Source organism: Manacus vitellinus, unplaced genomic scaffold (genome assembly GCF_001715985.3).
Source record: "Manacus vitellinus isolate BGI_N305 unplaced genomic scaffold, ASM171598v3 scaffold_34_pilon, whole genome shotgun sequence".
Lineage (NCBI taxonomy): Eukaryota > Metazoa > Chordata > Aves > Passeriformes > Pipridae > Manacus > Manacus vitellinus.
In genome coordinates this window covers 1,704,142-1,718,325 of record NW_021940488.1, presented here as the reverse complement: position 1 = coordinate 1,718,325, position 14,184 = coordinate 1,704,142, and the positions used below count along the sequence as shown (strand labels likewise).

The following is a 14,184-nucleotide window of genomic DNA, read 5'->3' as shown; positions in this document are numbered from 1 at the left end:
TTTACAGCCTCTTCATAAGGGACGTTCTCTGGTCCCCTTATTGACTTGGTCACCCTCATCTGGACTTGCTTTAACGGTTCTATGCCCTTCTGATGTTGGGGGCACAAGAACTGTAAGCCATATGCCAGCGGGGGTCTCACGAGAGCAGAGTAGAGGGGCTACTGTAGGCAGGGACCACAGACCTGCTGCCCCACTTTCAATATTCATTTGACTGTTTACACTCAAAGTATTGGCTAAGGAGCACAAAAAAGAGCACAAAGAGCTGCAACAAGTACAGATTATGAGCTCCCTGCAGTGTGCTCATTTGGTGTCCCTGTATGTTGAGTCGGTTTTGCCTGTGACAGTCACTGGTATGTGATCTCCAATCTTTATCTCAGAGCCTGAGAAGTTGTCTCCTTCCTCATTGGGAGAGGGTGTCAGGCAGCCAGTCAAGGTCAGATCACTACACCCACACACTGTCATCCTACACATTCATGGATTGGGAACAACCATGTCATGCTAGGTCCAAATAAAATGAGTGTTAGCATTTTAACAGTGAGTATGTTTATTGAAGTGTTTGAAGTTCTGCACTCCATTGTACACTGTTCATAACTTAAAGGCAAAAGCAAAACATTGCAACAGGTTCCAACTGGGATATTAAAAACCTCACATAATCACGTCACTTAAGAAATACAGTTAAACTGTTCAATCATTTTGGTCTTCATCCCAGTCTTTCTTTCCTGATGGAGGTTTAGGGCCACCAGCTGGTTTTGCCATAATGATCTTGAAGAGAATAGAGAAGCAGAAAAAGCTAACGTTAGAATCAGGCTCTTCCCCTACTCTTACAGCCACTGATGCTGTTAGCATTCACTAAATTCATGCAGTTTCCCTACTCTGAGCCTAAGCCAGTGATTACTATTATCCATCTAATCGATATACTCACAACTTAGTTATTTTTTCTTGAAAAAGGCAGAAGGTGAATCCTGATACAGTAAAAAAGGTATTTTACCTCATTTCTGCATGCAAATTCAGACCAGTTAGTCTACAGAAAGTGAGTGCTTAAACAGACCGTCAACAGACTAGTTTACAGGATGCACACTACAGAAGGCAGCATTATCAGAGCTATTGTTCTGAATTATCACATCTAAATATCACACTTTAAAACTGTGAAGTCCATTAGTCCTACCATGTTAAAGGCTCATTCTCTGCACTTGCTATAGTGACAAGTAAGGTAAAACTGAAACTGCATTTGTCATTCCTTCCATGAAAATTTGGGTTTAGGAGCAAAATTCATTTGCAAAGGCACAAACACGGGGTGTAGCCATCAGCACACAGCAGAAGGCAGCAGTGTTATGTGTCATCAACAAAGATACAACCTGCCACGTGCTGGTCAATGAACTCATGCATGCACTCACACACAGATACCTCTCTGCTAGAGAAAACAGAGCTTACTGCACACTATTTTTCAGGCTCATCTTTCCAGTCATCTTTATCCCAATGTCCTTGTTGCTTAGGGACTTTTGGACCGCCTGCTGTTTTTGCCATAATAATCTACAGAAATTTTACATGCAAATACATTTTTGCTAAAGTTTCACAAAATAAATAAAGACTTTTATCATTAAGATTGTAACCTCTGTTATTCCTAAAAATTGGATTTTCGTGTAAAAACAATACATGAGAGAAGGTTTCTTCTCTTACATCTTGTTCCTAAAGAAGTCAGGACAACTTTCTGAATACAAGTATCAACTGTCCAATCTTTAAAAAACAAAACTCAAAACCAACAAACATTAATAGCACTGCCATAGAAGCAGCACCATTCCAGATTACAAGCTCTTGAACAAATTACTTCCTCACTATAAGAAATAAACAAGTACCATTAATTTTTACACCTTGCATTCCCAGAAGATTCACCTGCTTTGCATGAGGGTTCTGCAAGGTTTCAATTCAGCACCCAAATTACTGTAAGCTTACCTGATCAACCCTTAGGACAGTTACTGCCGCATTTGTAGCTAGCTTGATACCCCAGAATTTTCCAAGATATGTGTCTAATACACCAGCTTCCAACATATCCTTCACTGCAGCAGCTTCAGCCTATCAGATGGGGGAAAAACATCATTCAAAACTTTTTCAGGCTTTTACCTAGCAAGATATTATCACTTCTCTGATCTCATCTGTCTCCCTTCAGAAAACCTTCATTCCTAATCCATTGGCAGGAAGACAAAACCAATAATTACTGAAGACTTATTTGCAGTCACATTAGTTCAGTATCCCACCTCACCTCCTACTGGCCTACAGGGCCACTACACTGTGCTGAATTTAACTGCTTGCTGATTAGAACACTTAAGTATTTCAATTCTAACAAGTTACTATTCCAGACTGTGCAATGCAGAGCTTCCAATGATTTAAAATAATCTATAAATACTTCATTCCAATTGAAGTACTTTTAAATATAATCCTGCGCTGCAGGGCACCAAGTAACATGAGAGACTATTTACCTCGATATCAAATCCAACATTTTTCTTCCCTTCCTGATGCACAGCATAAAGTTTGGAGATGACCTCATTAGCTTTTACTCCGGAGTTTTCTGCCAGTGCTCGAGGAATGGATTCAAATGCCTCAGCAAACTTCTTGATGGCATATTGGTCAAGCCCAGGACAGGACTAAAGTGAAGTTGAAAACCATGTCAGCATTTCAAAAACCTTAAGACAGGATGGCATTTTCCCCTACATTTTTTATTAATACACACACACATATATATATATGTTTGTATGAAGTAATTTTTGTATTTTTTGTAAGAGATGTAAAAAAATGGGAAGTGAAGAAGCCCATTTGCTGTACCTCTCCGTAGGATGTGATCTGCTTGGCTAATTCGATCTCTGTCGCACCACCTCCAGGAACAAGACGTTTATCCTGTGAACAAGACCACACCAAAACAGTTTTTTTGCTTGAAGCATCTATTAATTTTTACTTTTCAGAACTTTTTATACTCCATCAAGAGTGCAAAAGAACTTCATTCCACACAGACTTATTAAGAAACGGTTTCCGAACAAACGTGCATTATAGGGGAAATCTAACAGAATTTACTCATTCATTTTATAAAAAGCAAAATAATAATGCAGTGGGGTTTGTGTCTGGGATTGTTTGGCTTTTTTTAAACAATTTCAACTCCTGGCTAACTAATAATAGCATTCCTAGATTTTCTCATCTTTTCTACTATTTTGGTGGGAAATATCATGCAGAAAACCAATCCACTGTACACTAAGTTTAATATGTCAACAGGTATCACAAGGTGTTGGGAGTTTCTGTTTTCTTTCATTTTAAATTAGGCATTTACCTATTAACTCTGGTCTTTTAAACCAAAAAGTAATCATCATAAATTGTAAGCCAGGAAAACTCCTGGAGACAATCATAAATGCACAGTGTTTCTGTGCTCTAAATTAATGTGCATGTCTTGGTATGTACAGGAGATTAAGGGTCAAACAGTTTTAACAATGTTTGCATGCCTTTTTCCTACTAAATACAGAAACATCCTATGTATTAAAAAAAAAAAAAGAATAATAGCCAAGTCCACAAAAAAAACCTGTACAACTGAGTTCTTTCCATAAAAGCATATCTGTATCATGTGGAGGAAGCATGTCTTCATACAAATGAATTAGAAATTTAGTCTGCAACCAATCAGTTCCTCCTGATCCCGAATGACAAAGCTACCTAGATTTTCTTCTGTGCCTGGTCTCATTCCAAAACATTACAAAAAACATTTAGAGAGTAAATCAAGAAAGAGTTGACTGTCATTAAAAAGTGACAAAACTAATCTACCTTCAAGCATTCACTCATTACTGGAAAAAATGAGTGCAGTACATGCTGAGCACCACCTTTTATGTATCCTATATTCACAACAGCGTTGGCAGCAATCTTCTCTAGAGAGCCCTCTACACCTCAGTACAACACAGCCTTCTCTACAGCTCCAAAAGGCTCCTAAGCAGGTAACATATATACCTGCTACAGCCTTTGTAGCAAATGAGCACAAAGCAGGCACAAGTCTTGCCTCAAACTGATCCACTGCTCACTTTTGATAACTTGCGTGTTCTCGCTACTTACCCTTGTGAGTACTTTGAAAGTATTGACACCATCGTCCACTGCTCTCTCTATGTCATCCATCAGATTGTCTGTGGATCCACGAATGAGGATAGTGGAAATGGCACCATCCTCCTTTTCTGTTCAGACATATGCATTACTGAATTAACTCTCTTACAGATAAAACACATACGAACATCACACTTTCTAGAAGAGCACTGCTAGCAGTTCTACAGAACATACATACCATGCTTAAACACAACAACTTGTGTATCCCCAACCTCTGATAAATACACACTGCTGCAGTGACCCATTTCTTCAAGAGTAGGGGGAGTCTGGAAAGAAAAACAAGAGTTAAGAGGTGAAACTGCTCATCACTTCTCACCCTCCTGCTCCTCATTTGAAAAGTCCATACCAGTCTGGGTAGGGCTGTTGCACCAACAGTTTTGCAGAGTCTCCTCAGATCCCACTTGGAGTTCAATCTTTAAAAACAAGTTTCCAGAACAACATTAATACATAAGAATATTCTCTTAACTCAGCAGCATTTTGTAAACCAGTGACAAGATCAAAATTTACTGCATCAAGTTATTAAATCCATTCAACTACTTTTTTGAGTTATAATTATCTACTTTCAGTGATGCTGTGCAAAGACTATTTTTCTAAGAATTTAAAAACAAGTAAGAGGTTCAAACACATGGAAATTATCAAACTTCCTCCTCTAATGCAAAAAACTCGAATTGATCTTTACAATGCCTCTGTAATAATCCTTTGTTATACAAGACATTACAGAACCACATTCCATTTCCAGAAGTGCAAGTTGTTTTGGACACTGCCAATAAATTTACAGCTTTCAACAAAGCACCACCTATTTTTGTGAGACGTTGAGAGCTGCTGCTGGTAAATCTGACTTTATGTTATGCAGACTATATTTTGAGGATCTACAAATATGCTTTATTTATAAGTAAGAAGACAAACAGAATAGAAAAAAGACACACAGTTATTAAGAATTGCCATCTATAAACACATTAGTGATGCATGAAGGCATTCTCATCATTGCTAAATCATCACAAGAAGACTGTGAGGAGGAGAAAACATTATGGAATAGTCTCACATGCCTTTGAGGTCACATCCCTCTTTACTAGATCTAGAAATTTTGATGTTCTTGATTTCAGTGTCCTATAGAAACACTTAAAGCACAATAACTACCCTATACACAAATTACTCCCCCATTAGCTGTCGTACGGAGATGAAATTCTACCAAGAAACTTAAGCTGTGAAACAACCAAATTGTAGGTCAGATTTTGACTCACTAGAAAAACACCTAATCTGCAGTATTTTTCTGGTAATTCGTTTGAGAGCTAAGCGACAAGATGGTGAGTGCATTTCATAAATCTGGCAGACCAAACGTTTTTATGCTCTCCTAGTACTTACCTGACTAACATAAGGTTGTATTTATTGGCGTAATGAAGAGCCATGTCTGCCACTTTGCCACCCGTTACTACCACGTTTGCACCACTGTCAGCAATAGCTTTGACTTGCAAATCCATAAGATTTTCTTCTCCTTTACTGAAGTTCATCAGCTCCTCAGCATTCTTTATGAGGACGGTGCCCTAGTGAAACACATACACCGTTATCATCTCAGCACTAAGCCACAGGCCTACAAGTCTCTGACAAACCATTCTGCCTCTCAACCCATCCATAAACCTCAAGTCATCTTATTTTGTAATACTGATACCTTTCATAGGCAACAAAGTAAAACAAGTCAAAAAAAAAAGAACCAAAGGGGCAATTCTGGTATTTCTAGATTCTGGTATTTCTAGACAACCTTGAGGTTCAGACATTCAAGCATGCAGTTTGGCTCAAATAACCCAAAAAAACCATCATTACTTCCCCAGTCTCAAAAACCCTGTGAAGCAAAATTAGGTTCAAACATTTTCTGTGAACTTTTTTAAACTAATAAATCAATATTAACCAAAATATCTCAATCACCAAGTGTCAAGAATATAAATATTAAAGTCTATGTTTATGTGCTCTTATTTTTAGAGAGGTAACTTATTTTGAGCTTCAACATACCTTAGTTTCAGTTATCATCCCATCAAAAGGGCAGGAATACACGGCTATTTTTGCATCTTTGACAGAAGTAACATCTCCTTCAGTTTCTTTTTTAAAAACCATGCCATGCAGTACTGAGGAAGCAGAAATACCAGCACCCTGAAAGGAAATAAATGGAATTTGAGACTTTTTACAAGGGCATGTAGCGATAGGGAAAGGGAGAATGGCTTTACACTGAAAGAGAGTAGGTTTAGATTAAATATTAGGAAGAAATTCTTTAATGTGAGGGTGGTGAGGCACTAGAGCAGGTTGCCAGAGAAGCTGTGGCTGCCCCATCCCTGGAAGTGTTTTAGCCCAGGTTGGACAGGGCTTGGAGCAACCTGGAATACTGGAAGGTGTCCCTGCCCATGGCAGAGGCCTGGATGGATTTAAGATCTCTCCCAACCCAAACCATTCTGTGATTCTATGATTCTGTGAATGAGGGAACATCATATTTTCAGAATGTTGCACTACACTGCATGAAAAGCAGATCTTACAATCATTTGGTTGTAACATACTAAGTTATCATTGCAGCTTAAAGAAATAAGACTTTAGCTTATTCAGCAACAACAAACACTGTCTTACATTGTCCCCATTTGAGATTACTTTCAATATCAATGATTTTGGTTTCTGAAAGCTGCTACTGGGTACTAACCAAGGAAAGTAAAGACCCATTTTCAAAATCTACTATGCATGCCACAACACAACAGAAATTAGAAAAGACTCTTTCAAAGTTCAGAGATTAACCTTCATTAAACTGTTTACAGTTAATAATACAGTAAAGCTAGCTACTTCAAACTTACCACAATTTTGCACACTCTGATATTATCAACGTTGAAATGACCAGAATCAGGAAGAATGGAAACTGTTTGGAAAAAAAAAAAAAAAGGAATTAATTTGTGCTGCTTAATGAATAAAGTAGAGCAATGGCATCATAAAAAAATCCCTGGAATTTTTCTGAAGTACTAAATTTCAATGGTTTAAGATGCCTACCTAAATTCAAGACAATTATCACCTGCTAACAACTGGCATCAAGAGAAACAGAAACTTTGGTTTTTTACAATGTAGTAATCAATAAACAACACTTATTCAAGCTGCTCAGTAACTGAGTTCAAATATTGATTCATACATGTACATTCAAGAGAAAAGTCTGACTCTATAAATATTTGAGAAAACACTGGAACTAAACATGAAGGCTTTTTCTTGAAAATCTAAAGGGAAAGAGCAACTCAACAGAACTACAGTCTTGCTTCCATTGTTCTGTGGCTGAGACTACTAACAGCTTATCTGAAGAGCAATACATCTTCCTAATTATAAAAAAAGAGGGAGAAAGAGGGGTTTCTGCCTTAAAAAGACACAAAGCTATTTCTATAAACGTTTAGTGGGAAACACAAACCTTTTCTGAGCCACAATGCCAATGAAGAGTTAAACAGGAGAAAGGTTAGCCCTATTTCAGAGGCTAAAGCATTCCACCCAATCCAATCTGTTAAACTAACCATACTTTCTGTCTTACATGCAGCTGTAACGACCATAAGCAAACCTACCCAGATTTTTAGATGCATGCACACATCTATTCTTGTCCACTTACCACAGGCCTGAGCAATAAGCTTTGCCAAGAAACGTTCATTGCCATATTGTTTGCTCATCACTGAAGTGTGCAACAAAGATGCCACTTCTTCAACATCTCGAAGGTTCTTTGCAGAACAGCACACCAAGTCTGGAAGAATTTCTAGGGCTTTCTTGCAAGCCTTTTCATATCCTTCAATCACCTGTGCATCAAACAATAAATATTCACTACATTGCTTCATACAGCTTTTCTCTCCTTTTCAAACAGTCATAGAACATCAGCAAATGCAGAAGTTTTCAAGGGAAGCTAGCAATCACAAGCAGCAAAACAGTTCTCCTTCAAACATCTTTATCTAAAAAAATTAGTTCATAAGAAAACAGGTGACTCACAATATTACAACCTAGAAATATTGACCAATGGTAATCTAGATTCAAGCTACATGAATTGCAAAAACAATACAACTTGCCTCTGAGACAGATAACCCCATCCTCAGAAGGTCTTCTGCTAACTCCAGAAGAACTCCAGCAAAAACAAGGACAAAATTTGTTCCATCTCCAACTTCTTGTTCTTGCATGTGGGAAGCCATAACAAGCATTTTTGCTGCAGGATGCTGGACCTTTAAAAGAAGGTATACATCTTGGTTACTAACATCCCACCTAAGAATGCAGGTCCAGGCTTTTCTGCACATCCAGTATAAGCTCTCTTATTTCAAATTGTATCTAGAGATACTAAGAACACACAAAATTGGAAAAGGAAGCAGCACAGATTACCTTAATTGGCTGACTTCCCTAATAAGAAAAAGTACAAACTTATATTAAAACAAAATCAGAGAACTGAACGTTGCCCCTACAACATGAATCATACATCTTTGATATTGGTTCTGTGCTATTTTTACAGGATGCAGTGGCTTCACAACTAAGCTCTGCAACAAGAAAGCACTCTAGAGTTTAGATCTTCAGGCTGAATTCATGTGTAACAAAGCAGACATCTAAATTACAACTTTAAGTGAGGTTTTTTTCTGCTAAAAGATTGCACTGATTCCCCTTTCTTTCAAATAAATGCAACAAAATGCTTTATTCTTGAATAAAATCAGAGCAGTTGTCATTTTATACCAGAAAGTAACATGCAAAACTCATCAGATAAGGTCACTAGTATGCAGATTATTCTTTAGGAATAGAGACTTCCAGTTATTCTACTCATACTGAACACTAACACAACGCATTCAGTAAGGAAATACTTAATATTTACACAGTTTCTGTCAGTAAGTATAGAATTCAGTAAAATATTATTTGTGCTGTGTCACAAACATGAATTTGATAGTACGAGGAAAAGTTAGGACAGAACAGCCTTTTTATGCTTTCACAGTATTTACAGGAGGATGCTGCTATACCCACAGCTTCTTAAATTCTCCTGATGGATTCTAAGCAGACAGGAGAACACGGCAACCAACAACACTGGGAGATTACCACACAACAACTATTTCATTCAGACTTTTCCAGAACACTGTATTTCTAGACATACTCTCTTCTAAGTCTACACAGTGGTTTGGGGAAAAGTAGGGAATTATTAAGCTTCTCCTACAACTATTTAATGCTGCTTTACAGAGTTATATTCCTCACTGTGGATCTCAAATTCAGTGAAAAAGGTAAATTATTTACAAAGTGGCATATGTAAATAATCTGCCACAGTGACATGCATTTCCCTATTGACAGTCAGAATCATAGCAACCCATGAACAGAAACACCAGTTCACAGCTGATATCTTCTGAAGCAAGAAAACTTACTTCCAGCTCTCTCAGGATAGTAGCAGCATCATTTGTTACAAAAAGCTTCTCCAGATGATTGATAACCATTTTGTTCATTCCTAATGAGGGAAACAAAAAAAATTTCAAAAATAATTCGTTATGCAAATATTTTTTACGCAGACAGTTTTAAAACTTTCAGGTATATCTTGCATATTAAAATGTTGGCCCTATTTATAATTCAAGAACTTAAAATATTTTTCCAAATAACAGTTGGAAATGTGTTACATGAAGGAAAAACCAATAATTTCTGAATAAGCAGTTCTCTCTTCAGAAATACTAGCATGTTATTTAATTAACCAATCCAGGAGAACACAATTTGTTTTCGTGTATCTGACTGGCCATGGTTATGGTTAAGTTCACTATCTGCCATATTATCATCTTTCCTTTACTTTTTGTGCTCTTTCATATGGCAGTAGGGCAGCAAAGAGAACACAGTAACTGCTACAAAAACACGGCAAAAGCAGATACACTGCACTTAACTCAAGAGCTAACAAAACAAAATCTGATTTGTACAGTCACAAGGATATATTTACAGTTCTACAGCAATTCCAGTGTGTTTCCTCAAGAAACAAACAGCTGCTTCTTTGTCAAGGTATGTTTAGTCTCCAAACACAGTATTTGTCTCAAAAACGTGGCAACAATTTTAGGAATTATTTACCATTTGGTCCATAAGCTGTACGGGTGGTCTGAGCAAGTTCTTTGCATGCCTGGATGTTCCTATAGACAGCTTCTTCTAGTCCTGAATAATGCTAAACAGAAAAATGATCTGATCAGAATTAGGCTAACAAAAAAAAAAAGTCATGAGCTAGTAACTTCTCATCAAAGCAGCATCAATCTAGTGAGGCCCTGAAAATTTTTTATTCATTTAAATTGATGTCACTTACAGTTTAAATGGAAACCAAACCTTACCCAAAGATGGCGAGAAAAGAACTACTTTTCTCCTTCTCAACTAGGCAGCTCAGCAGGCAAAAAAAGCTTCTGAACAGAAAATCTGAACAGTGACTCAACTTTCAATACAGTTTGCACCCCCTCAGTCTTCCAAAAAAGTTTGTGACATGACAAAGGAAAACAGAAAACAACCAAGACAAGACTGGAGAGGGGTAAGGGGGGTTTTGTTAGCAGAGATTTTTGTATGTGCTTCTTTATTCACAGCTCTGTATTCCCCAAAAATCATTTAACTCAGTCCTATGTTCAAACATGTGCATTTTGAAAATTCAGAAGAATCATTAATAAAATATTTGTGTTTAAGGCTGTGATCAGCCTGGCTTCAGTTTTGAAACCTTAAGAAAAGACAGGATCCCCAGAAAGGGCCTTAAGAAAGAAGAAAGAGTAGGACAAAACATACTGTGTGGCCCATAAGAGAGAAAGGTACTTTCTCATGTATACTCTCTAAATACAAAAACATCTCAGAATGCCAGCTGACTCCTTTGTTTTGCAGAAGACAGCTCTTGCTATTTAGGCCTTGAATTCTCCTTTAGTCAACCAGCAGGAAGGCCACTTTGTTTCCCTGTTCTGCCCCTGCCCTTGAGTATGCCATTATTTGACTCAAACGATTCTAAAGAGAAACACAGAGGGCTTTCAGAACTGCTAACTTCACTCTTCTTCCTATTAAGTAGCAGCAAACAGAAATTTTCTTATTTTTTCCCTATCATAGAAGTCCCTCGCTTGGAAAGAGGGACTTTCCACAAGGGCCTCCCACAGGACAAGGGAGAATGGCTTCACACTGAAAGAAAGCAGGTTTAGATTAAACATCAGGAAGAAATTCCTCCCTGTGAGGATAGTGAGGTTCTGACACAGGTTGCCCAGAGAAGCTGTGGATGCCCCTTCCCTAGAAATGTCCATGGCCAAGTTGGATGGGATTTGGAGCAACCTGCTCTAGTGGAAGGTATCCCTGCCAATGGTAGGAGGATGGAAGCTAAATGATCTTTAAGGTCCCTTCCAATCCAAAGCCTTCGGTTGATTCTGTGAATAAGAAGAAAAAACCTACACCTGCTGCCTTTCTGTTCTTTTCAAAGAAAGCTGTTGCTTCATTAAGGCACAGTCCTTCCATAACACCAAAATCTCCATTATGCTAACATTAAATACAATGAATATGGATTTATGGAAAAGAATTATATGGAAAATATTGCACTGATCTGCAGCGCTGACAAAGGTCCTTCTCTTAAAGACACAGGGAGAGTCAAGTAGTTTCTATAACAAGTCGGACACTTCTGAACAGCTTCAACGACAGGGCCCGGCTGAATGCTGCTGTAAAAGCTCTCCAAACCGCGCGGGCACGAGTGGGGCACACAGCTCGAAAGGGCCCGGCAGAGCTTTCTCGAAGGCTGCGTGCGCCAGGCGCCACCCTCCAGAGCGCGGGCGGGCCGGAGCCCACCCGCGGCCGGAGGGGGCCGGGCCGGGCGGGGGCAGAGCGCGAACCGCCGGGCCCCGCCCGCGGGGCACGTGGTACGCCGGCCCGCGCCGGCCTCCAGCGCCTTCCCGCGGCCACCGCCCCTGAGACTCCTCTGCACCCACCCACCCGCTCACCTTTCCATTCACGCCATCCATCCATCGATTCTCTACCTCGCCCCTCCTTGAGCATCTGGGCGAAGCCCGGGCCTTGGGGACGTGCAGCGCCATCTCCGCTCCGCTGCCGGGCCGCCGGCGCGCAGCGGCAGGCGGGCGCGCGGGCGCGCAGCGCGCGCCGGGCGGGCGGGCCGGGCGTCTTCCGCCCTCAGCGCGGGAGGGAGGCGGGTGCCGCAGGGGGAAGAGCGTCGTGAAAGGCGCGCCCAGCAATACAGGGCTGGGACCGGCTCCCTCAGAGCCTTCCTTTCCTTGTCGAGCTCAGCATACCATTCCCAAGGCGTTCCTCAGGACACTTTGTAATACAAGTCCCAGAAGCAGTGCAGAGTCTTCCTTGGGCACCAGTGGCAAGCACTGGTCATAAAACTTAGCAGATTCCAGTCAGGTGTTTTGATTAGTTCTTACCTGACTTGTCCAAGTGGAAGCGCAATGCACAGATACGAAAAATAAGTATCCTAGAACCACAGGACCGTTTGAGTTGGAAGGGACCCTAAAGATCACCTGGTCCCAACCCCCCTGCCGTGGGCAGGGACACTTTCCACTGGACCAGGTTGCTCAGAGCTCCATCCAGCCTCACCTTGGAACACTGCCAGGGATGGGGCAGCCACAGCTTCTCTAGGCAACCTGTGCCAGTGCCTGACCACCCTCACAGTAAAGACTTTCTTCTTAATATCTAATATAAACCTACTTACTTTCAGTTTGAAGCCATTCCCTCTTGCCCCATTGTTGTCCACAAAAATCTAATTCATTACCTGGTGTGCAACAAACCAATAATTACACACTTGAGAGAGGCATTGATTATTTATTTCAGAGTTGTGAAAGCCTGGGTGCTCGGTGTTATTCCACAAATCAAGGCAACAAATAGTATGTAGGATAATAAAGAAATGGGATTTTACTATTAAAAACACTTCTCAAGTTTACGTTCATTACAATCTTTCCATAACATGAAAGGCTGAATATTTATCTTTCCATAACTTCTGACCTATATTCTCTGATTTTTCAGGGATGATCTCTCCAAAGCGCTTGTTTCATCAGAACCTTAGTAAGTGTTAGCTCAGAAATTAAATCAAGGGTTGTTATTGTCTGACAATTGTGAGCATTCATCAGACTAGGGAGCTGAGATTCCCTTACTGACTCTTTGATAATTAAAATGCCGTCATTTAATTAGTCTCTGAAGTGAGTTATATACAGAAAATTTAACTTGTGTAATGTTGGAACTACAGCAAAAAGCAAAGTCAGTTCACTCAGGCCAGTAGTAACTATCACAGCATTGCATGGTGCTTTTCAATAACTCAACTCCACTTGAGTAAAATAAGCAACTTGGGGGTGAAAGACTCAACTCTTCTCATTCAGCATTTCGGCTGTCCAGTTCTCACCAGTTTAGGATTCTTCCTAAGAGCCGGTTTTGCTTGGAGAATTAAATTTACCCATGTGTGTTTCTGCTCATAATATTGCAGCCATGAATTTGGTGTTGCCCAGCAATTCTACACTCAAAGTCCATTATTTTAAGCAGGGACAGTGGCCATAAAGCCAGTCCCATCTAAGGCTGTTTGTTTCACCTCTGCATTCTCCTTCCTCTTCTCTCAAATCCTCTCTTGTCAAACATTTGTGCATCCATGTGATGAATCAGATTAGGGAACTGATCTGCATTAAGACTAACCCCAAAGCAGCCTGGCCAGCTTTCAGCTTTCCCGCTCACTACATAGCTGTGCAAAACTTTGCACTGGCACAAGGAGAGACAGAGACGGGGGAGCAGTGTTTCTGTGTCTTATGCTGTCTCCAGATATTTGTATGAAGTTTAACAAAGACAAGCGCAGATTCTGCACCTGGGATGTCGCAGCCCTGGATTTACAGACAAACTGGGGAATGAGATGCTGGAGAGCAGGCAGCATCATGGAAAGGGACCTGGGGGTCCCAGTCAATGGCAAGTTGAATATGAGTCAGCAGTACCCTGGCAGCCAGGAGCACAAACCACGTCCTGGGGTGCATTAAGTACATCATCACCAGCCAGTCAAAGGAAGTCATTGTCCTGCTCTACTCTGTGCTGGGTGGCCTCACCTCAAGTCTGTGTGCAGTTTTGGGCACCACAATATCGGAAGGATATAAA

General features: G+C 40.2%; 1 protein-coding gene across 2 annotated transcripts; it reads right to left on the bottom strand.

Annotated features, from left to right (window-relative positions):
- Window positions 1–520: 520 nt before the first annotated feature.
- On the bottom strand, window positions 521–10,261 carry CCT8 (chaperonin containing TCP1 subunit 8). 2 transcript variants are annotated; one of them, XM_029961437.1, is made up of 15 exons: window positions 10,174–10,261; window positions 9,495–9,574; window positions 8,178–8,327; window positions 7,733–7,913; window positions 6,948–7,009; window positions 6,127–6,264; window positions 5,485–5,663; window positions 4,469–4,535; window positions 4,301–4,388; window positions 4,078–4,193; window positions 2,818–2,889; window positions 2,475–2,639; window positions 1,951–2,070; window positions 1,432–1,530; window positions 521–762 (listed from the first exon to the last, which is right to left on the bottom strand). In XM_029961437.1, the coding sequence occupies exons 2-14, from the start codon at window positions 9,570–9,572 to the stop codon at window positions 1,438–1,440; spliced, it is 1,509 nt and encodes a 502-aa protein (XP_029817297.1). In that variant the 5' UTR covers window positions 9,573–9,574; window positions 10,174–10,261; the 3' UTR covers window positions 521–762; window positions 1,432–1,437. The 2 variants fall into 2 exon arrangements, with proteins under 2 accessions (XP_029817297.1, XP_029817298.1); XM_029961438.1 differs by lacking the exon at window positions 1,432–1,530 and having other exon boundaries at window positions 527–762.
- Between the last annotated feature and the right edge of the window lie 3,923 nt (window positions 10,262–14,184).